Here is a 25,142-nt window from a genome sequence, read left to right as displayed (position 1 = left end):
AACCTTAGTTTACCTTTTTCTCATACTACATGACAAAAAAGAAGTGATGCTGTCAAATTATAATGCAAGAAAATGATTATAATAAATTTTATTTAATAGCGCCTTTCATGGCACTCAAGGTTGCCTTACATCAAGCGTAAAACAATGAACAATAAGCATTATTATTATTAGTTTTTAATATATATATATATATATATATATATATATATATATATAAAATAAATGAAACAGTTGTAACAGGGCGTTACAGTATCACCAACCATGTTTTCATCTAATGTGAGCAAGCTTGACTGCTAGTTTGACACTTGTTAGCCATTATTTGATCTTAAAACAGCATCCAAAAAAGAACATCAGACAGGAAAGTCATTTTTAACTAAAAAAAAACAAGCGTTTGTAGATAACACCATCAGGAAGTTTCAAATGTGACTCTCTCTTTAGCAGGAATGAAGGGACATCACTCATCATCACTCATCACTCACTGTGACAACTTGTGTCATCACAAGTTGTTTCTGATTGGAGGAATTCAAGGTGTTTTGGCGACACTAGCGTAATCTATTGGCTGTAACAAACCCTCGTCTGTATTTTCTGTACTAAAACTTACTTCACTTGATCCAAGTCAACCTTTGCAGAGATGATGTTCACATATTGTACTGTGATTTGATAGAAGTTTAGAGCAATTTACCTTTACCTTTACTATGACACCCAAAATATTCAAATAGACCTTGTGGTTGCAGATATATACACTCATTTCATTATGTGTGCGCAATTTTCAAGCAGATACTACAAGACAAACATGACATCTTTGAATAACTCATGAGTTACAACTGTTTGTCTAAAGTTTATAAGTGAAATTGATGTTTATCCCCCTTTATTACACTCGTTTTAACCGCCAACCCTATAAAGAATAAATGTCCACGCCACAGAAATGTATGGCATCACAGTAGAGCCATGATCAGCCAATGAGAAACCATAATGGATTATGTTATGCTGAGTTTGCCAAAGTAAATATAAAGTTAAATAATGGCCATAATAATAATAATAATGTTGTTACAGTACATCTTTCATTATCAGCCTGTGTGTGACACAATTTTGAAGGAAATTGAGTCATAGCAGAATCCCCATTTCCTATGTTCTCATTTACATTTCTGTAATCCTGGAGCGATAACACAGGGAGTTTTACTATTCAAGTTAATCAGCGGAGTGTGGATGTCACTGATGCATGATGCACACACAGGCCTTGGCCTTTATCTCCTGCGTCATGAGCTTGATGATATCAGTGTGGGATTCTCATGCCATGGCCTACATAATTCTTGGATAACGGTTTATTATTCATATAAAAAAAAAAAAGTGATGTGTTCTTTGAATGCGATAAGGGCCCAGGCTTTTATATGAGACTTTAATCTGTAGATGTTACGCTCGCAGGCTGCACACAGTGACCACCGGCAGCTTTTGGAGTTTTGAAATGACAAATTAGTGATGGTGCAGACACATGTGGTTAAACGCTGCTTGCAGACTCGACTTGGTAGCTCTGAAACGCTCTCACTCTCTCTTGACAGGTCAGACTGTTCTCAGATGTTTGTCTTGCTTCACAGCGAGCGTGAGGGGGAGCATCTGCTGCTTAATGGCTATAAAAGCCCATAAAAGCCTCTGGACTTCATGAGTTGTAAAGAATGGCCAGTTTAATTTTCATTAAGCATTACGCTTCAAACGTTAAACACTTAACATTTAAGAAATCCAGCAAAGTGAGTGTGTTTATAACCGCCCTATTTTATTTTATCTTTTTTTTTTAATTTTCAGGTTATATCATAAGAAGATGACATAACATGACATCCACAGGAAAGTACTAAAGGCTATTATCACTAACTATAGTTTAGTATAGTGATGTATTAACCAGAATTTTTGTTTTTCCCCTACTTAAGATTAAAAACAACACCCTTATCAAACCATGTCTACGCCACAGTATCAGGGTCTGTGCAACAAGAAAAAAGTTCCACTAGTGACACCATGTGGTCGTACAGGGATGGAAATGAAGAGAATATCCTCCAAAAGTTACACTAATGCAAAACAATAAGGTTTCTGCATGTGAACTTACATCATTTCTAGTTTTATTAGGTATGTTTTCATCTAAAATTTGTGTTAATTTGCTTCTGAAGGCATTTTTGTCCCTGACCAAATTCCTCAATAATGAGAAGAGTACAGTATATAAGGTATGCACATGCTACTCTTCTTTCTGCTCAATATGCATGGCATCTCCCAGTCCCCTAATGTGCTCCGCCAGTGTCTCCAGATCTTGGTTCTGCCTCTCCAGCAGCTCGTAGCGGAGACTGGAGATGTCCTGTTTGATTTCTCTGAGCTCACCTATGAAACAAAAAAAACAGGGTCACGTTTATTTTATAGAAAACGTAAAAAAATATATATATATATAAAGTATGGCATCCAGAAAAACTCACCCTCGTGTACTTCGTCATTGTCTTTATCTCTTTGTGCTTTTACAATATATCTTTTAACGAGGCGATTCATTATCTTCTGTAAAAACAGCAACAAAAGATTACATTCTTATTATTTCCTGTCAGTAATTGAATAATTGTCAGTGAAGAGCAGCTGCCAACTGAATATATGCCTTTGACTAATTTATATACTCTTTATGTTGCAACCTTTGCTCAGAATCCCTAAAATAAATGGTTTCATTCAACATAATTCATAGTCCTCAATAATTTAATTGACTGACAGTTCCATGTTCTCTTCAACTTTGATGAAGTAAAGATATAGCGATGAAGTATGACACACTTGGCTTATATCCATGGTGACAATATACATATCTATTGAATTTGATATAAGATATATTATTATAATTGTATCTGATATCATTCTCTCTGCAGATTCTCTGTCAGACTGAATGGTGACGATCCGTGGACCTCAATTTGCTCCATTGGCTTCTTCTTCACAAGCTGCTGCTTGTCCTCGGGATGTCTCCGATCACCACACATGATCTCTGGACCTCTGCCAGAGTGACTATCAGGTTCTTGGCCGCCTTTTTTTTTTTTCTACCACCAAGGTCCTTCTCCTTTGATAGCTCACTTTAACTGGGAGGTTAGCTCTCTTCTGTCGAGTCCGGGTTGTTCCAATCATTTAAGAAACCCGGATGCGCTTAGGGACCGTCACCTTTAGTCACTTTAACCAACTACACTCCTACATCTCTACAACTACGAACCAACAGCAAACTATGCTTAAACTTTTGGTTTATTGGGGCAATATGTAAGGTAAAACTGTAATACAAATACATATTATATGTTCATATAATCATTTTAAATCATTTTAGCAGGAAGCTGCAACATAACAAAATATAATGAACTGAAGAGTGTGTGTATTCATTTTCAGATGACGATTTAATGTTGTCCTCTGTATTCAGCATTAGGAAATAAAAACTGCTTTACTTGGTAGTGGGTCGAGCAATGTGATTCTTCCACACTCAGATCTTCTTGTTGCCTCAACTAAACAATACAAAAAGACATATTCAACTTGTAAATTTGACACAAAGGGGCCTAGTAGACCCTTAAAAAAAAACATCAAATTGTAACTTTTTGCAACAGTATGAATTTGGTGATTTCCTGGTGAAAACCATAGGTCTCTGTAGCTGCTTCCTTACCTTATTAAGCTCCGTCTCGTCATTTGAGCTTTCCTTGTTTTGTGCCCAGAGAAATTCCCTTATCCACAACAGGAGGGAAATGACAGATTTAGGACTGGGAACGAGGTTGAAGGGCACGGGCAGCGTGCCGCCCTGCTCGAAGTACGAGAACCAGAGCTTGGCTCTGGCAAACTTCCACTCCACATCTGCATCATCCTGCATCAATAGAATAGAAGATAGAGAAAGATGGGGTGAGAGATTGTGGTCTTTAATTCTTGTACAGTATTACTATGTATACCACGGGTGTGAGTACAGGCAAAACAAGGAATTGTCTGAGGGCCCTTGAGATCACCATGTATCTGTCCAAGAACAATAATTCAGGGCCCTGAAGTCTCCTTAAACGCCCCTGCTGTGAGCTAAATACTGAATACAACAATGAACCGACATGTGACTCCATAAGTAAGATAATTATGGAAATGTGGATGATTCAGACATACCTGAATTTCCTGGAAGGAGCTGTTGAACATGGCGATGAGCATATTGAGCAGGACAATCACCATGATGATGTTGTACACCCCGTACAGCACATAGCCGGTGTTCTCAATGAACTTGTGGTTGACATTGATGACCACCGATTTCACCTCTGACAAGCCAAAGATGGCCCAAAATAGTGTTTTAAAGCTCTCCTCGAGCCTACCAGAGTACAGAAATGAAAGGTTAAATTAAAGAGCCGCCTCAGTCGACAAAGACTCCATCCAAGGGCACGACTTTTACTGCAAAAGTCTGTAGTCGACACTCACGTTGTAAATGCGTCGTTGTATTTGGCTCCAAGGTAGTACGAGTACAGGTTGAACATGCCCACCATGAAAGCCACAAAGACGGTGATGAAGATCACCATGAACTTAAAGATGTCTTTCACCGTCCTTCCCAGAGAGATCTGCAGGGGCCCGAAACTCTCGTTGGCAGGCAAGATGTACGCGATGCGAGAGAAACTCAGCACAACCGCAATCGCGTAGAGGCCTTCGGAGATGAGCTGTGGGTCCGAGGGCATCCAGTTGATTCGAGCTGGAAGTAAAAAAAAAAAAAGAAAGAAGCGTTTTCATCTAGTTTACTTAATGATGATAAGGTGTGAAGATTCCTTATTCAATTATCAGTTTAATACTTTTTAAAATCATTATTCAATTGTGTGACCAAAAAAATGGTCAGGTTAACCTCTTTATTAATGGCGCAACAGTAGCTTAGTAGTAGAGCAAGTTGTCTTTCAACTGGTAGGTTGTGGGTTTAGTTCCCGTCTCCGCTAGTTTACATGCTGATGTGTCCTTAGGCAAGACATTTAACCTGACCCCCAAAATATGACTTATAGAAAATGTGCTGTATGAAAGTGTGACTAAATGGAACGACAAAACTGTAGTGTAAAGCAAGTTTGAGGGGTCATCAAGACTAGATAAAGATAAAGATAAAGATAAATACAGACTATTTACCATTTATTATTATTCCTAATGTGTTTATGTGTGTGTACTTGTATTTATAGCTTTGTTAGGTCCAAAAAACATACAAATCTATCTTTGTGAGGACATTTTATCTGGCCCCCACGACTTTAAAGGGCTATTTCAGGGTTAGGGCTAGAAATGGGTTGAGGTTAAGGGTTAGGCTTAAGCACTTAGTTGTGATGGTTAAGGTTAGGGTAAGGGCCTAGGGAATGCATTATGTCTATGATGTGTCCTCACTAAGATATAAAAACAAGTTTGTGTGTGTGTGTGCGTCTGCATCTGCATGCAAGGTTACTTGGAAAATGCAAGCTTTCGGGAAATATAACTCAGGAGTGCGTCTCCAGATGATTAACTTGTGGAGCGGATCGATCGACAAGGTTCAAGTGCAAGGTCAACAATAATAATATGGATGGGAAGAAAAACACGTGTCTGCAGATGATGTGGTTAGAGGGTTTATATCGATCCGAAAATGATTCCACCCTGCGTCCTGTAGGACTACATACAAATGGTTTCAATTTCATCTCTAATATAAGTAGATTAAATACAACTGTACCATACATAGTGTGGGGGGTAGAAGTTGGTGGTGATTAGGAAACGGGGGAGATGAGGTGGCATGAATGAGAGGATGGATTCTTTATGCTCTTCATGGCTGAAGATTTGTACTATTAGATCTATAGTTGTGTACATATATATGTGTGTGTATATATATATATATATATATATATATATATTACGCTAACCTGTGGAGCTGGGAGTGAGAGAGGCAGAGTGGGCATAGTTACATGGTTATCCTTTTCTCTATTTTTATGAAATGACATCATTGCATTTTTTAGGTTTGGTTTTGTGTGCTTGGGTGTGTACAGTGCATGTGGGTCATGCATTGTCCCTCCAATGCTTTTAATTACGGTTAAAGCAAATCATTGTTTATAAAAAGAAAAAACTGCACTTGCACTCACCCAGCTGGAAGTATTGTATCTCAGAGGGCAAGGTCATGTTGGTCAGGTCAGTGTAGTGCTTATCAACAAAGCACTGGGCAGAGTATGCATGCCAGAAAGCCATTAATCTGGCAATGAATGAGGTCATAAATATGGCCAAAATACTGAAATCAAGAAGGTTCCAGGGTTCGGAGATGTATTCCCGGATGTCCTGCGTCCAAATGTCTTTACATTCTTCCCAGATCTTCCCTGTAAGGAAAAATAAACCACATCTCACGTTTGTTTCGACAGTCACAATGATAAATAAGTTAATGGATTGGCAAATCTTACATGACTTATTGATGCTGTACATTGACAAACTGTCTGTGTGATTCCCCTGTGGCGTGAAGTTAAAGTGTCACCTCTGCCTTTTTCATCATTGGAAAGTCGTCACAAGTCTGATTTATTACGTTGCACGTGGTAAGAATGCACAAGCTACCATAGGTGTTTGGGATTTGTAACCCGTAATATCCCGGACCCTGCATGCAGAGCAGAGTGTGCAGTAGCCCTGACTTAAATCATAACAAGAAGGGAAGCTGTGGCGTCAGGAATAAATGAACGCGATTTAAAAAAATCTATAATATCATAGGAAAACATTTCATACAAGAATGGGGACGGCATGTGAGATGAGAGGGGAAGTGTGTTCATAACCTATGACCCAGGATATGATGAGGATCTCCATCCAGGTAAAAGGTGTGGTCTTCATACGAAACAGCTGCGAAGGGTATTCGTGGACGGTCATGTTTGGCAGCAGCGATGTCCCTGCGAAGCGGTCTGCTGCATTCAGAACCAGTAGGCAGAGAAATATCATGAAGGAGGCAGCGTGGGCCACAAACTTCAGGAAAGGTCCACACATAAGTTTCCCTAACTGAGAGAAGTCACAAAATGGCAAAGAGAGAGACTTTAAACAGTTGGTTAGTTTGAATTGATTTGGAAACAAGGAAACTAGGAAAGAAACTCACAGCACCCCTCATGTTATTGCCTCATAATGTTTTTGTGGCAAATGTGTTTGGGGACTTTAATGCCCAGCAAACATGAGGCAACAGTGACATTGTTTACAATGCAAAAGCAAAGCTCCCTTACCTTACTTGAAGGTGCTATCCAGTACATGAAGGCCAGGAAAGGTAACCCAGCAGCTACACCGAGGACAAGTAGGATTTTAATGGCCAAGTTTTGCTGACGAAGTCCAGAAAAGTTCTCATACCAGATATAGAGGAGCTGCTGCTGGCAGTTTGGATGTGCCACAAACTATGTGTGTAGAGAGAGAGAGGTTTACCTATCTATAATTCCTAACACAAAGCTTAAGGTTCGTTAATCACACACTTACCTTCTTAACTTCATATTTTATTGCAAGCTTTAACCTGATTAGGTTTTGTCTGCCAAAGGTTTGACATGAGTCACCGTCCCCATTTAAGATGGCCTCCACTTCTTCCGTGTTCCGGCACAAGTCCAAGAGTCCCACCACAAAGTCTTTACACTGAGTGGACAATTTTTTGTAATCATTCTGTAACAGAGGACGGAAAGATCTTTAGTTGCTGAGGATGACATTTTTAAGAAACATAAATGAAAGGTTCAGTGAGTAACAATTGGTGACTGAGGGGTATGTCCACATGAAAACTAGTTTTGGCGAATCTTACAAAGGTTTGTTTATCCACTCAGAAATATTGTTTTAAGGAGACCTGAAACTGTATTTTGGAAAGGGGTCACAGAGGGGGGAAATCTCAAAACACCGCCCTTGTGTTTTTGTGTAGACAACACTACTTTTGGAAAACGATGATGTCATAGTCACACCTGTCTCTCTTGTGATGGCATTTACTGTCACTATCTACATCTATAACCTTTATTTTCTTTCCTATATCTCCTTCCTTTCCTGTATTCTAAACATTATAATGTATACTTGTTAGAATAAAGCATTATTTTTTGTACACAGCCAGCCTAATTTATGTGCATACTCAATATTTTCTTCTCTGTTTTAGGTGTAGCAGCATTACAGCGCCCCTTACAGGCCTGGCATATGTACTGCATCGTTTTGGGTGTTTCGTGCGGATGAAAACATTTTCCTGAAACAATGCCAACAAAGAAAAAGATGATTTGTTTCGTACAATCCCTGTATTGATACGGCCTAATTGTAAGACTACAAATTGTAGAAATCAGAGGACTGCTCCGCTCACCCCTGCCGTTAACCAAGCATGTCAGGGAATTACGATGGTCTTCACATTTCAAAATTCCTCTTCCAGCACAAGATGGCAGCCTCTGTAAAGCAAGGCCCTTGCCTAAAATACGTCTAAGGCTATGAAACCAAACACTTTTCATTTAAACGTGATTATTTACATATAGGACATATTTATATATTCAGTTGCTGCCAGAAAAAAACCTCTTAATTGTTACACACTGGACCTTTAACATGCCGTAAGTGATTATAGAAGTACCTTAAACTCTTTCTCAATGTTGGCTAGAACGGCAAGCTCATTGCTGAGCTCCAAAGCTGCCATCACGGGGTCTTCATTAGAGAGGGACAGATATGCCGGACTCGCCAGTCCTTTGTACGCGTTGATACGTGATTGGGAAAGGCTGAAAGCATCGTGCCTCTGCTGCTCGCTGCAGGCCCTGCACTGACAGAAGTAGTCATGTGGTCTCTCTATACGAGCCCCCTTCATGAGAAGTATGTGCACTATTTCGTACTCGTTGCACTTGGAAGCCAAGATGATGGGAGTGATGTCGTGGGAGAAACGTGTGCCATCCTCATCATAGGCGAGGAAGTCGTCATGGGTGCCCGACTGACTTGGACTGTTGGTGAGTCTCTGACTGTCTGCAAAGGCCTGGTGGCTCAGTATGGCCTCCACTATACGGATGTATCCTTTACTGATAGCTAACAGCAAAGCATCTCCAATTCTAGAGAGGTCTTTCTTCCTCAGAAGTAGCTTGGTCACCTCTAAATGCTCATTGGCCACTGCCAGCTGTAGTGCACTTTGGCCCATGTAGTTAACACAGTTGACATTGAGCAATGGTAGCTCCTCTAGCATCCGCCTCACCTCGGGGTTGTTGCCGTATTCTGCAGCATTCAAAAACAGTTCTTCAGTCATGGAAGGACAGGAGGACGACTGGGAGCGGAAGAGGTAACCGGCTCCCCGTAAAGCTTGTCTTCGAGGTTTGGCGACTGCCTGCTGCAGCATCATGGCTTTCCCCTTTTTACTGTTCCATCTAAACAGAAAAGATTTTAGATTGATTAATATAACTGCAAATTCCCATCACAGGTTATAGATTAGTGACTGATCTCTTTGTACGGTGTCGTCACAATTCCATTTTATTGTTGCTGTACGTGTACAATGTATGTGAAAAATACATCTTTGAATCTCAAAAAAGATTAAGGCATTAGTAAAATCTGCACCCTTTCAAATATATGCTCTCTTAAAGATATATTTACAGCCTTTTCCTTTTGTTTGTGTCACTTTTTAAACCCCTCATTTCTACTAGTAATTGTAATTTTAGGATTCATTGTGGTGAATCCAAACGAATGCTTTTGAATGCCAAACTCGTAAAAAGACACAGTTGAACATACGTTTTCTAATGTGAGCTTTTTGTTAGGTGTGTAAAAATCATTTTTTTAAAGTTGTTATTTATTTATTTATTTATTTATATATTGTTGTTGTCTGCATTCACAGTCACGTTCCACTGAAGACGCTTGCGTTTGCCCAAAACCCCCCCGCATGCTTCTTGGCACAGGAAATGCTGCGAGTGTGGTCCCCTGTATGAAATCGATGCCTGTGCATAAGTGCATAGCACCTGACTACTGAATGTACTGGTTTATATGCAAGTACATCGGCTCCATCTGTCCACAACTACGTGCAATGGCCAGCTGGTTTGTGCCAAATTAAAATTCTCACTACATGTGTGACACCTCCCACAGTCTCATCATCTGCTCGCCTTCATTTCTTGACTTGGCACTGTTCATCCACTCATTCTCAGCCTGATCATTCACGGCCAATGTCTTAAATATTATACAACGATGCCCTCCAGTGTTTAGCTGTGGTAAAGTTGAACCTTTACTGACTTTATACTATCTGTGTGAGATATACAGTAGGTTTTAAATACCAGCATAAATACTGTCAGACAAGTAAATCAACTTTCCTCCACGGTAATTTCGTTTGAATAATGCGATTATCTCAGGAGGTTGTTGTCTCTGTGCAAGATGATAACAGATGATGACAATGTTCCTATATTCAATCATGATTAGAGTTAACAAGATTTCCAATAATTGAGAGATTTAATGAGCACAGTATATATACACACACACAGAAATACAAACAACTGACAGCGCCTTCATCTTTGACATCCCTTATCAGCTGAGATGAGATATAAAAATTAAAAGTGTGTCATGCTGTTCAAGGTGAGATCTTAAGAATATATTTGGCACAATCACAATCAATCAAGGTCGGATTTAATATGACATAAAAGAAAAATGGGTAAGCTGTTGTCTGTGTTTATCCTTCTTGGATTTCTGAGAATGGCTGACTAAATGCAAATAAGTCATTCTCTTTCTTAAGTTAAGATGTGAGAAGGATTGAGAGGAAGCGTGAGGAGAGACAACAGGAGATATAAAAATTGGGGCGCTGCAGGATCAGGCGCTTTTTATGGGCCTGCAAAACAACAAAAATGTCCCAGTTGTCTCCAATAAATAATTTCTTCAAAACAGTATGAAACAAAAAAAAAAGAAATCTTCCAGGATGCTTCCACTCACCTCAGAGAAAAGTGATGTCTGCTTTCACTCCATCAAGTCGTAAGAGCCCATACGCTATATCCACAAGCGATGAGATGCAACTGATGAACAAACGCGACTCCTGTCATCCTCTGTCCTACCTGTCAGACTGACTCACCCCACGCTGCACCGGCCGCGATGCCTCTGCCCAGTGGGTGTTTTTTTTCTAGCAGCTTATGAGGTGTGTTTCCTACCATAGGATATTAAGGTTTGCAGAGTATATTTGAGCTGCTGTCGCAGTTTGTGTTTCATTTTATGTTATTTGATTTTCCATAACTGTGTAGACCGACATATTAAAACACTTTGTCAAACAAACCAAAGGATTTAAGCACACAACGGAAGGGCACTGGCTGAGCTCATGGTGCCATGAACTCGAGCAGAATGGAAAGGGATTATTTTAAGTGTTCTGCGATGGACAGAGGTGCAGCACTAATTCTGTATATGGTGTCTGACACACTGAGAATAGATTATTTGATGCAGAGGCCTCTGCCTGTGCTGCATAAACAATCTAGACAAAAGCAGATTTTCCTAAATCCTCTGAACTCATGTCATTGCCATGAAATGCAACAGGTACATAACCTTTATACAGATTATACCTTTAATAATAATAATTAATATGAACTTTTGATGAACTGTTACAAACAATGCACTTATGATCACAACAATTGTACGTCTCCTGTATGTCACTTTTCCATTCTACGTTTCTGTCAGGTTTTGAGATTTATTGTTGTTGAATTATCAAACATCAGTTCAAATGTGGCTGCTTCCTGTTTCCATTCAGCTGCTTCCTGCTGTCAACATGGCATCCAATGACTTCATCTTAGCTTTACCAATTTTCCTACCGAGTTATGTGGACATGAGACAAAGACTTTTAATGCAGATGCCTTGGAAGATTCAAAGACAGAATTCTAATTTGCCCTTAAGTGAACAGAAAACATGTTTCTGTAGTAAAGAGCTATTTAGCTACAAGAATTGTGAGTTTGGGCTGAGTTTCATTTAACAAATATACAAGGGAGGAGTCTGCTTCTGTTGTAAAAATCCCAAAATCAAATCAAAACTGTATATCACATATTGTTTAAGCCTACATTAATAACTCTAGAGCAGAGGTGTCAAACTGGCGGTCCATTTTTTTTATATTAATAGATTTGTTTTGCATCATAAATATGTTTTTTATTTTGAAGTACACATCATTCCATGCCAAAACAAGCACTTTTACTAATTAGTTATTTTACTAACAATTCTGTGAAATATGGAATACTATGTTGTAATTTTAAAATCATATCGTCCACCTGCTATAATCTCTCTAGTTTGACCCCCTCTCGACCAGACTAGATGCTCATTGGCCCCCAGGAACATTTGAGTTTAACAACCCTGCTTGTTGAAATATCACTGATACAGGCGAGGAGGAAATATATTCCACCTAAATCCAGAATTCCACTTCACACTGATAGTAGACCACCTCAGGGTGACCCTCACAAAACACCATGCCATTATGATGTGGGAATTCAAAATAAAAGCCCGCTGAAATTGCAGAATTTACCTATTTTCCACCTAAATTCAGATTGATATAAAAATAGACAATTATAAATAATGGATCTAAGTTTATGTGGAATATTTGCTAATTCTGCTATTTTAGAGGACCTTTAATTTGGAATGTCACATTAGAATCAGAGGGCCACCCTGAGGTGGTCTACTATCAGTGTGAAGTGGAAACAGATTACTTTTAATGATTCTTTCCTTTTAATAACAGTCTGGATTTAGGTGGAATATATTTGAATTATGCTATTTCAGTGGACTTTTATTTTTTGAAATTCCACATCTGTCGCATTTATTTTGAAATTGCACGCTCTTCCGTAATGTCTAGTTTATATAGATATCGTAAAACAGAGTGGAGGCTAGCTTTTACTGGAGTACATGTTCGTAGCTCTTATAAAGTATAAAACAATGAATTTATATTTATAATTCATGTTTAACTTAAGGTGGTGGGCTAAGAGCCAGTCCTTCATACATTCATACATACATTTTAGTCCTTCTATTTCAGTCCTCTCTCCGTCACCGTTGTTGTTGTATTGGTATTTTACAACACTTCTCGGTGCACCTGAATGCAGCATCATTTGAAGGTCCAGAGCAGCGCCCTCACATGGACGCGGCTGGTAAAAACCACCGTGTTCACCGTTGTCAAGAAGCTGCGTCCCTGGTTGCCTGGTACTCTGGTAAACAGGTAGAAAAGGTGAAAATGGCTCTTTATTTAACACTTTAACGAGTCACAGAGGATGTCACTCTTCAGCAAAAGTTGCGGTGAATATTTCCTACTTTCAGAAGTTTGTGAAAGCGACGAAATTACTTAGCTGGTTTCACAGGTGTCGTTATCGAAACACGCATTTACAAGCCAAGGTAGCAGCTAACAGCTAACAGCTAAACCTCTGTAGCCTGATTCGTGTACGCGACATTTTTTAACGACGTATAAAAATGTCGCTCCCGCAATTTTAACTGTATATTTTACAATGTTTTAATCACCATAAGTCACGTAATTGGTGTCTTCGGCAATTGGACCGAAAAGACATGACATACAAAAGTAATTTAACAAAAGTCAGGATGCAAGTCCTTCAGGACAACTTCTTCTACCACTCGTATCCTTTACATGTTTGTATAATTTATTATGTGACGTTATTCAAATGTTTGTTTAACGTTTGCACCTGTGACTGTGTTTGCGTTGACTCTTCTGAGTTAAACCACATTCTGAATAACCAGTAATATGACTAAGAATGAATTAAATGTTATTATTATAGTCGCAATAATGTACATCTATCTTTTTACGTTTGGTTGGATATGTTGTCGGTCTGTTTACCCTTTAATCTGATTATACATCCATTATACATTTGAGTTATAAACATAATCTATATGGTCTGTGACATTTAAACAGGAATATGAATAGACATACACATGTCTACATTTTGTGACTGTGAATCTGATAAATGCTCATATTGATTTTACCTTTATTCTGATTTTTGATTATAGGGTGATATTGTTAAGAGTAGTTTCTAATAGAATATTCCATTCATATTCCTTTCCAGTCATATTTCTTTATGACAAATCAGATTAAGACATACAAATGTCTGCATCATGTTACTATAATCGCAATAAGATCTCTTATCTGAATATTGCTATTTTTGAATATGATCCTGTTCTGATTTAGGTAATCACAAAATTGTGTTTACGTGGCAATGTCTTTTCAGCCTATTCTCATAATTGGGTCAACACAGGTACAGTTGTTTCCATGTAAACAAAGTCATTTTGTAGACATGTTTTAATCAGATTGTAATGCTTTATGTATTGCCTAATTACTTACCTTACTAAATATGAGTGAAACACTCAATTATTCCTAAGAATACTGTCAAAATTATTGAATATTTATGTGAGTTTGTAATAGAATAATCCCTTCATATTTATTTAAAGGTTGCAGAGCAGAATGTGAATATGATGCTATAACATCTACTCCAACTGGAGTTTAGACTATTCTATTACCATCTCATGTAAACATCACCGTCTGAATAATGTCTTATTCCCATTAAATTCAATGGTCAAATTATTTGTTCTAACCCTAACCCACCAAAATACACATTCTTCATGCTTAAAAGTAGCTTCCTTAGTGGCTCATTTGCAGAAATTCGAGGTTTGGAGCTGGGGGAGGCCTCGCACACGAGAGACAACTCCTGCTGGAGGAGCAGAAATTATGCAAAGCTCGAGCTCGCAAGCTTTCCCTGGAAACCAATCGACGCAGGAAGTAAGTAATTATTCATTCTGGGTTTTATTTTTGTTTTTCGTATCAAACCTGGGTCTTCTCTCTGTCTGGTGTATATGATGTAGTATATGCCTCGTGGACAGGTGGATTGTGGCTTATGATGCTCTCTTGGGCTTAGCACCTTTCAGGGATTTGACAGTGCTGACAGAGTTTTGCAATATAGACCTGGAAATAGATCTTGGATGCGGGGGTAACTGTTGGTCACAGTGGTGGCTGAAGCTTTGCCAACCATGTGATGATTAAGAGCTTGTATCTCCAGATGCTTGTTGACTTTTATTGTTAGTAATCACTAATATTCATGTAATCAATAGTGTAAAAGTCATACTGGCTGGTAATCGGAGGACAGTAAAAGAAATAAAACTGAAAGATGATATTAAATTGACTATAACGGTGTGAGATAAAAGCTCAAATTGTTTTGAAATGACAAAAAAATGTTTTTTTTGGCATTTGAGTATAATTTCTGCTAGATATTAAATGAATTATTATTTAATTAAATATTGTTAAACTTGTTTGAACCTGTTGATGTTATTTTGTTCGACTCCGTGAACCTGGCAGTGAGTGGTGAGCTTTTATTTATTTATGACTGTGTTGAAAACACATCTCGAGGAACAGACTCAGGTTTCTGTGTTTAAAAACATGCCCATTCTCGGTTTAATCAGGTAAAATTTGTGTGTGTGTGTGTGTGTGTGTGTGTGTGTGACCTGCTCTTGTTTATGGCGCAGGGCGCTGGAGGAGAAACGCAGGCAGCTGGACATGCAGGACGAGCAGCTGAAAGAGAGCATCCTACAGCAACGCAGACAGCAAATACAGGACGCAACCGAGCGCTTCCAAAACGCCCATTTACCTCCCTCTCAGAGACGAAGGCAAAGTTAGTGATATGTTTATATATATATGTATCTATAGATATATATGTGTGTATATATACAGCAATTTTCACAGCGAAATTGTTTAACTTCATTACCCAGTTATTAAACAACACTTGTGCTCTGTCTCTCCAGCCTACATTTTATGTCAAAAAACAAACTTTTGCATGGAAAGAAATAACGTTTAAATGACTTATCAAGTTTCTGAGAGGAAAAGTGCATAGTTTGTAATAATTGACCCTTTAATTAATAATAATCAGTCAGTGCTGATAATTGGAAAATGGCAAATATTGGCGTTTAACTATATAAAAACTACCCAGCATCTCTTAACGGATTGATGTGCACAATTTCAATTTGGTTCCATGTCATGTGACCTACTAACTAATTAACTCCAGTCTAATGCAAAATCGTAGTATTAACATAGTCACATGAGACACACCTCTTGTAGTTGATTTTAGTGCTTCTTATACTTTATATGTGTTCTAACCCCTAAAGAACAAATTGCAGTCTTCTTTTCTTTTTCTTTGCCAATTGAGTTAAATCGTAACACTAACTCAACCCTATACCATCTGTACTGAAATAAACCAAACAGAAATAAAGCTGCGAATAATGGGATACTGCACATAAACAGAGAAAGAAGATAGTAAATTATACTTAACCAAATAATAATAGTTACTACTGTTGCTACTGATAGAGAGAAAGAGAACACTTCCATTCAAACAGGACAAAAAGAACACGACAATTGTATACTTTTCCACAAGCAGGGGGCAGGATTTAACATTTAGTCTCCACGCCTTTTTTCTTCAATACAAATAAGACACAGTTTTTTACCTATTTGCCTGCCATGTAAATGCATATTGGCTAATACTAATCTATTAAGAATGAGGCATATATGGTTAGAAATTATGTTGTATTAAAAACAACCTAGTATTCCACATTTCAAAATTTCAAAACATTCACAAAATTGTTATACGTGTATCTCAGCCCTGACAATTAATGCACACCGGGAATATTAACTTAATTGTGTTTTAGCTTTCAGGAGAAATGTCCCAACAATTGAAGCTGCACTTGGTCAAATTCAAGGCACCTTGAGCTCAAACTTCCAGCATTCACCTTTAATGTCCAACAGTTCTAACATTAACAGGTAAGGAAAACACTTACTGATTGATAATTCCATCATTTCTATTATAATAAATATTCCTTTTGATTTGATTTTGATAAATATAAATAGATTTCTATGTGTAGCCTTCTCTGATGGTCTTGTCTGTTTCTCTTCAAGAAGCTGCACTCCCTCTTTGAAACCTCCCACGGTTTCTAAATCCACCCACTCTCCTGCCGTCTCTGCTGTGGAGACTTACAACAGACTGCTGCAGGAGCAGTTTGTGGCTCACTTCAAGAACAGTCAAAAAGTTGGAGAGACGCAGCAGAAGCAACACGACCACAGTCCACAGGTGTGTCTGTTATTTCGTTCACTAATACGGTGATTGTAAGTTGTAGACCTCAAGTAGACCTCTAGGGTGCAGCATTGTGACACAAGCCCTTTCCAGCACCAGTTGCAGCATCTGCCTTTGCTGCCACATGCTTCAACGCCCTATGGAGAGTTGTTTGTGTTTCAAATTGAGACCATTTTTGATTTTCAAGACATATTTTTGGACAAGATCATACACAATTATTTAAAAATGAATGAAGTCTGCATCCAGCACCATTCTGAACCTTCCCTCTCATCATCTGTGCTTTGTTAACAAAAGTGAAGCAGACAAGAGTTGCAAATAATAACTGCTTCTGTTATCTATTAATGGAAACAATTGTTTTTTTGATGAAGGGATTAGTAGTTTTTTTACTGTCATAGAAGAGCAGAGAAACCAGAACAGCTGAGACCAAGTAACTGAAAAATAAAAAAACAACAACACTAAAACACACATTTAATCTCAAATGTGACATTAAATTACCCAAGACAGTGAAGTGTGAATTTATGCTGAACTTCTTAGGTCTGTTTTTCTGGCCTGACCGTTTTCATGGTTACGACCTGAACTTTAGCTTGTCGAATGCCCATGAAATTACTTTTAATCACTTAAATGTTCAATGTTGTCAAATTTGGGTTTAAATGACCCTGCACAGTTTGTGTTCTTGTCATATTATGTAAGTGTTCATAAAGCCACACGGTGGAGTCGTGGGTAGCACTGTTGTCTTACAGCTTTTTGTATGGAGTTTGCATGTTTGGGTACTCCTGTTTCCTCCCACAGACCAAAAACATGCAGAGGTTATTTGGACACTCTAGATTGACTGTAGGTGTGAATGTGAGAGTGATTGGTTGTTCATGTCTGTGCGCATTGGCCCTGCGATGACCTGTCCACTGTGTACCCGTCCTTTTAACCTATGTCACACGGGATTGGCTCTAATTTAGAGTAATTACAGTTCTTTGTTTCTATATTTCAGGACAGCTACTTGTCTGATAGCTGTGATTCTGAAAGCCCTTTAAGTCGGGACAGTTTGGAGATTGAGGATCCCAACCACAGCAGAAATCTGCAGGGCTCCTACTCATCATTCTGGCCAGACTCAGAGAAACCACATAAAAACTCTGGAAATCAAAAGGATTTGTTTCTATCTTCAGACATGACTAGGTCAGCAGCTCGGCTGCTCGACGTTACTGTCGCTCCATCTGAATATCTGAAGCAGGAAACGCAGGAACAATCCGGAGCGCTTAACAATAAGACGCACTTTTCTAAAACAGAGACTCACTCTGGTCTGAACAACTGCAACTTATTAACACTTTGTGAAATTATACACCCAGAGAACTTTGAGAACAGTACCCAAGACAACATCACTGTTACAGATAGAGCCAACTCAGCACTTGACTCTTCATGTCCAAAACAAGACAAGCTGTTGGATCTCACACAGAAGAGGGTCCATGATGACAGACACTTGAAACACCAGCCTGTTACAGATATGCATTTTGTTGCCAAAAATGGCAACAGCAAAGAGATGCAGTGTGGGGCTTCCCCAAAGCCAAATATTTTATTAAATGATAGCAAAATCTATAATATCTCACAAAAAAGCATTCTCCAGCGAACAGGCAAACACGCTTTCATAAACAACCTCAATTATTTCATAAACTCTGAGCTGAAACATGAGAAGTCCATTAATACACCAACGCTGCAACATGCATGCTCGTCTGGCATTCCAGGAGACACGCCCAAATGCCTTAAGTGTCCTGAGGAGGACAAAGAAAAGTTGCCTTTTTCAGTTGGGACATCTCATTCAGGACGTGAAGTCAGATTACTCAAAGGGATTCTCAAAAAGAAGTCCAGATATGTGCCTGGAGATGCTACATGCGCGTCTCAATTAGGCCATTTAATTTTTGCAAAACAAGTAGCTTTAGCAATCAGGGACAGTGTTGAATTGACAAAGGTCAAAGCTCAGGATGTTGAGAGCAACAACAACATAATCAAAAAGAGGCTGCGCTGGTTTGATGGGGTACATGTGGAAGAAGAGGATGAAGGACGGATGAAAGCAGCCATGTCTTCTCATCTTCCTCATTCAAGGAAAAACCTGGAAGACCACCAGCAATGTCTCAGTACAGTCTCATGGGCTTCCAAGCCTGGACCCAACATGATCCCGCCAGTCTCATTTGGTTATCAATTTACAAAGAAAGCGTGGGCAGATGTTGGGGTTCAAGTCAGTTTACCCCAGGAACGAGCGAACGAGGTCAAGGTGCAATGTAGCACCAGGCCTGGTGGCCCCAAGGTCCCTCAGAGAGAGCGCTCTACCAGAGCCGCATCGGGTCCTGTTTCTACACAGACTAGAAAGGGCACCGTCATACGACCTCAATCTGCCACCGAGGTGAATCAGATTGCCAAAACCCAAGGGAAGGTCATGGTGCCCCGCCCACCTCCTCGGACAGAGTCAACAGAAGAAAAGAAGACGTATATTATTCCTCCATGTGACATGGATCAAGCTAGTGCCAACTGTAAACAGGCTGCGGCTGTCAAACAGGCCCTGTTCAAGGATACACTGGAAGGCTTTTCCTCAACAAGCACACGTAATTTAACCAGAACTAATAGCACTGTTATGTACACACCAATGCCACCTGCGTATACACACCCCATCTCAGAGGACAACACAAAGGGAAAGACCAACGCGGGTCATCCGGAAACACAGGGTTCTGGCAGGAGAGGAATTGTGTTTGATGAAAAACGCCTCTGTTTGGATTCCACTCCCACAGATGAGGAGATTGCGGAGCTCTGGCACAGTATCCGCGGTGTCTTTGCCACCAAGGAAGGTAATGTATGTTTTGGCCCATCACATAGCTTAGTCAGTGCTGTATGATTTAAATGTGCTTGCACTGTCTCTTAATCCTTTTTTATTTTATTTTTGACTGTCCTCATCTGTCACTGTCTTTACATACACTATAATTTCACTGAGGGAGAATGTAGTCAATGAATGGTGTGGCATTTGTGTGACTGTCTGTTTGCAAAGATTTCCAGGAGATCCTTTTACAGTGGAACGCTGTTGTTCATAATTTGCACCCACTATTTATATGTTACAAATTCATATTACAACTTCTGTCTCATGTTTTTGATATTGTAAAATCTACTCTTTTAAACTACTCTCTCTCACATGCACACACATACAGAAAATGGGTAGAAATCCAGTAAAGGAAGCAAGTAATGTGTAGAGATGTGGCCTGAGTTGACCCTTGAACCATCCTGTCTTGCAATGGACTGTTGTCTGTCTCAGCTCAAGCCCATGCCAACAATCTGTCCCGTGTTGCCTTGAGCAGTGATAGTGTTATCAGCCCCTCCTACTGGTGGCTCAAAGCCATATTTCCTCTACTGAAATACATCATACTTCTGCAGACAGTCACACACAACCATCCAAGATAATCCAGCTAAACAGACGCAAGTTGAGATGTAAAGGCTAGAAGTTTCTGAACATTCACCTATGAATTTATCTTGGATTTTGTTCTTTGGAAAGAACAGGATGAGAGAAATAATCAGTACTTTTATCTGTTTTCTGTCATAATAATAATAATAATAATAATAATAATATCAAATATTCCATTAGGCGACACAGTTGGTGTAGAGGTTAGCACTCATGCTTTTGCAGCAAGAAGACCAGAGTCTGTGACCAGGTCTGAACAAGAGGAGTTTGCATGTTTAGAGTCATTTAGAGTCTCCAGTTAACCAAACTCTAAACTGAATGTCTTTGAACTTGGATAGAAAGCAGGAAACCTGGAGAAGATGGACATTTTCTAATTCCTTATTCTGTAATGTGCCAACCCTAGAGGACTGCAGGGCCCTGAATTTATCCCATTATCCCACTAGTTAATTGAAATGTATGTTCATGTAATTCCTTTTTTTATTTTTTATTTGCTTGTTTGTTTGTTTGACTGAAGTGATTCAAACAAATTCATCATCTTTCAGTAAAAACCCCGGTTAGAGGCCAGGCAGTGGAGAGTGGGCGGTTTGAGAGGAAAGTCAGCATGGAGCGGAACGGAGAGTGTCCTGGCTCAGCAAACGCAAAGCTTTCTCAGGTACAAGTGTGCAGTTTTAGCTTTAGGGTAGATGATTGTGGATAATTGCCACAGATCAGTGAATGGATGTGTTTCAACGCGTTCAATCCCTTTATTGTTTTCCCTTTAATGATGTTCTTAGTCTTAGTAAAAACTTATTTTTAATTCTCCAGATGAGACATGCTCATCACCTAACACCTCCTAAGTTCTGTTTGTATTGTGTGCTGCATAAATGTTATGTAAGGATAATCTAGGGCCTTAAACGACTTAGCGTGCTTGTTTTTCTTTGTGCAGCCAATAAAACAGATGGTGGAGCCAGTCATGAAGTTTTCCAGAACATTTAATGGGGCCTTTACAGACGATGGTAAGATGGTGGTTTTACATATTTGTCAGTGAAAGCACTACATTTTTTAGTTTTTATTTTGTATGTTTATCTGTTGAGTAAAAGTGATCCAACAAAGTATATCTTTTAGTCTTTATTGCATTTGGAAATTGGGTTTGTAATATTAATATCCTGACATGATAACACACTTTTATCATATTTTTTGCAAAACAGCAGCACAATTTTTTTTTTCACATAAATCCTTTGAGGAAAGAAAATACATTTGGAAACCGATGAGAAGCCATTTTTTGTGTGTCTGTGCTCTCAGGAGAAAGAGGAGCAACCCAGTTACACTTGGCTGAAGGACGCGCTGCAGACCCACGCAAAGAAAGAGTTATTGCGGCTACCATGGAAACGACCCAAACACAGTGTCCAGGAACAGGGCAGCATGGGGAACTCACCAGCCTCTCCTTGGAAGAGCAGAAAATCCTTCTCTCTCTGGACAGACTTAACCACCGTCTGTACTGTGAGTACTCAGTGAAGGTTGTCTGCATCAGGCTGATGAACCCGAGTGTTTTCATGTTGTCATTTCACTGCAGGATAATTGTCTGGGACTCTTTGCAGGTATGCAGGGACAAGTTCCAAGTCATATCAGCAGGCAGGGCCTTGTACTCATTGATGCACCTTCTGTAAGTATTAATTACTGATGGATTCATATTTTTACTTATGCCGGACAAAGTCAGTGTGAGTATATGTTTGTTGTATTTAATTAATTCCTTATTTTTCTTCCACTGTTTTCAGACAAAGGAAATTAAAGTCACAAACCATAATAAGCAGCGTCTGTTCTCGGTGAACAACCACTCCCTACACTCAAAGAAGTTCTGACATAAAGCATGTGAGGTCCTCGCTCCCATTAATGCATCATTCATAATGTGTAACCAAGCACTATATTATCCTTTGATTCAATTAATCTTTAAACCAGATGTGCCTTTTTCGGTCAAAGCCAAAATGTACAAAATGAAACTAGAACGCATCATCACAAAATAACTCTTAAAGTTCCCATGTGTACGATTTATCAATTAATTCATTATTCATTTATCAACTGTATCAATGATTTCCTTGATTTATGGAACAAGGAAACCAGAAAATATTCACATTCAAGAAGCTGAAAACTTAGAGATCTTGTTTTAATGAATGATTGAAAAACACAGTTTCAGGAAGGGCCGTGTTAAATACACAGATAGTGGGTTCTCTTCACACTGATTCATGTTGTTGTTTTACCACCATGTTTAAAGAGTAATCCATTGTTGACATATCTAACCGTGCAAACACTCTAAACGCATTGTGATTTTCCGCATTGCATTACTCGCACACTTGCTGGATTATTTGTGTTTTAATATGGCACGTAAGGTAAGAGGTACACATAGATGCCACTAAATCTTACACACTAGTCCTCAAAGCCACTCTTTAGCAATAGAATACCTTTTTGCCTTTGTAAACCAAAATGTCTTCAGTTTATTCCTCCGTAAAAAAAGGTCAAAGCTTTCTGTATTTACATGTTAAAACTACAATGTCACGGCATCTATTTTGGGGGCCGTGTCAGTTGTAAACTGACATGTAAACTCAGTGTTGACTGATAAATTGACTGGGTGCAGTCGGTGTGTTTGCCTTATTTCCTCTGCCGTGAGCTGCACAGTCCATAAATTCACTGGAGGAGCGGAAGTGGTTTGCAAGAGAAGTGTTGCAAAGGTGAAGGTGTGTTTGTCTTTCTTTGACAGCTGCAAAAAGGCCGATTATGTCCTGTGCACAAAGACTCGACCTAACTGGCTCAACGAGGTGAATCTATGCCACAGGCTTTCCAGCCAGCTGTGTCTTTTCCCTGAGTCAGTCACTAATGTCCTTAAATGATAGTGAATTACATGAAAGACTAGTATTTATTCTTTCATTTTTTATTCTGCATTATTTATGTGTGAAATAAGATAATTTAAAAGGTGCATGGATGTGTGTGTGTGTGTGTGGGGGGGGGGGGATAGCTGTAGGGATTATTTCTGTGAGTTCAGTTGCCCCTCCTTCACCAGCATGTCTGGTTTTGCCCCTCAGTCAGCCTGCTAGAACTTGCTGCAAGAGGCGGCGGAAGCTCAAGCTCATTTAAAGTGTCACGTTCCCAAAGGTGATGATTTTTTTATAAGTTTAAATACAGGTTTCTGGTTCTATGCATCCAATGCGTACGCCTTTGAATGTGTGGAGGAGGAGCTTGGAATGATTGTGTGACTGTGGCGGATCATTCTTTAATACAGTGGAGACATAAAGGTGTGCATCGTCTTCTTGTCATAAATCAAGTCGAGTGGAGAGAACAGCCTCGCCTGTGCACCTTACTGTATTTAAAACAACAATAATATAATAAAAGCACCCTGATTTTTACATCAACTCATTCATTTTAACCAGTGACATGAATACATGAGGACAACTGCAAACTACAGTGTCTGCACAGCACTTATGAACTCTCAGTCACTATTCTTCTGCAGGGATTTCTCTGAAATCTCCTCCCTCACCGCTGTTAATGTTCAGTGTCATTACACCACACAATATGAGAGTAATGACATATAAGCCTTTCACCGGCACAACACCCAGAAACTCAACAAGACAGGGCAAAGACTTTTTTGAAAAACGAGGGAAGACGTTTCCACACATGCAAGTTCGAGCTTGTACGACGGTCTGTCGTGAGGCTTAAAATCTCACAAGTATTTTGTCATGTTTTGTTACACTTCATTTAATGTGCTCTTTAACGACAGGTCTGCTCTTGTCCGGTCCCTGTAAAGCAGTAATTACACGGATGTATGTAAAACAACTATTAAAAAAAAAGTTATGTGAAACGTAATAAGATAGTTACATGCGTGTGTTTTTTTATTTGCTCACAAAATGATAGAAAATGAAGTGAAAGTAATGACATGATAACATAAAGAATGGGGTTGGTAGAGTGCAGGAGTAGAATAGTACACTTTAATAGTAAAACTGAAAAGTTATATATGTTATATATGTTAAAACACTTAAAATACATTTACTTTGTACTATATTTGTGGTTAGTAGTCTTGTCTTTGCAGCAAGAAGACCTCGCGTCACAACCCGGTTGTAACAAGGGCCTTTCTGCATGGAGCATGCATGTTCTCCCCGTGTGTGTGGGATTTCCTCCCACAGTCCAAAAACCTGCAGATTTGGGGATTAGGTAAATTGAACACTCTTAAATTGACTGTAAGTGTGAGTGTGAGTTATGGTTATTTGTGTCTATATGTCCCTGTGATGGACTGGCGACCTGTCCAGGGTGTACCCCACCCTGTGACCCTCATGTGGTGGATAAAGCGGTAGAAGATGGATGGATTATATTTGATAGATTACATTGCCCCAATTCCGTCTTTGAAATCTGCACTTATACTGGCTCACATGTGGAGAGTTTAGGCCCCCATCTAAGCCCAAATGGAAGTGAAAGTTTAAAAATCCTCGCCTCAAAGGCTTAAAAGTCATGACACCTCAGCATGAGTCCACTGGCTTGAGCGCTCCTCTGCCATTGCACTATTCAGAAGAGAGTCATGCGATCTTCAATGTGTCACATTTTTATGGACATTTGAGTCACATTGACTGGAATCTTTCTGATCTGGGTGATTTATTTCCACATATGAATGATGAATAAGACTTGAAACCGATCTGACGGCGTCTGAATCCATGTGCTTTTTGCCTGTTTACACGCACATGGGTCAAAATCAGATACAAATCAGATGTGGGTCACTTGCAGCATGCAGTGTG

The 25,142-nt window shown here is 39.3% G+C and overlaps 2 protein-coding genes across 3 annotated transcripts; one reads left to right on the top strand and one right to left on the bottom strand.

The window, feature by feature from the left end:
- Positions 1–252: 252 nt before the first annotated feature.
- On the bottom strand, positions 253–10,923 carry trpc6b (transient receptor potential cation channel, subfamily C, member 6b). Its single transcript, XM_058634931.1, has 12 exons — positions 10,828–10,923; positions 8,519–9,290; positions 7,417–7,593; positions 7,173–7,337; positions 6,741–6,957; positions 6,072–6,299; positions 4,426–4,690; positions 4,123–4,318; positions 3,647–3,841; positions 3,435–3,491; positions 2,451–2,526; positions 253–2,358 (listed from the first exon to the last, which is right to left on the bottom strand). The coding sequence occupies exons 2-12, from the start codon at positions 9,263–9,265 to the stop codon at positions 2,219–2,221; spliced, it is 2,463 nt and encodes an 820-aa protein (XP_058490914.1). The 5' UTR covers positions 9,266–9,290; positions 10,828–10,923; the 3' UTR covers positions 253–2,218.
- A 2,101-nt stretch (positions 10,924–13,024) lies between these two features.
- On the top strand, positions 13,025–23,292 carry cep126 (centrosomal protein 126). 2 transcript variants are annotated; one of them, XM_058633254.1, is made up of 11 exons: positions 13,025–13,475; positions 14,510–14,629; positions 15,370–15,515; positions 16,543–16,654; positions 16,790–16,961; positions 17,947–19,789; positions 20,934–21,043; positions 21,317–21,386; positions 21,673–21,870; positions 21,969–22,033; positions 22,146–23,292. In XM_058633254.1, exons 1-11 carry the CDS (start codon positions 13,408–13,410, stop codon positions 22,227–22,229), a joined length of 2,988 nt encoding a protein of 995 aa, XP_058489237.1. In that variant the 5' UTR covers positions 13,025–13,407; the 3' UTR covers positions 22,230–23,292. The 2 variants fall into 2 exon arrangements, with proteins under 2 accessions (XP_058489237.1, XP_058489238.1); XM_058633255.1 differs by lacking the exons at positions 20,934–21,043; positions 21,317–21,386; positions 21,673–21,870; positions 21,969–22,033; positions 22,146–23,292 and adding an exon at positions 20,730–20,845.
- Positions 23,293–25,142: the final 1,850 nt, after the last annotated feature.

This window comes from Solea solea, chromosome 7 (assembly GCF_958295425.1).
Source record: "Solea solea chromosome 7, fSolSol10.1, whole genome shotgun sequence".
NCBI classification, from domain to species: Eukaryota; Metazoa; Chordata; class Actinopteri; order Pleuronectiformes; family Soleidae; genus Solea; species Solea solea.
Note: the sequence above shows the minus strand (reverse complement) of the source record. Positions and strands in the feature narration are given on the sequence as shown.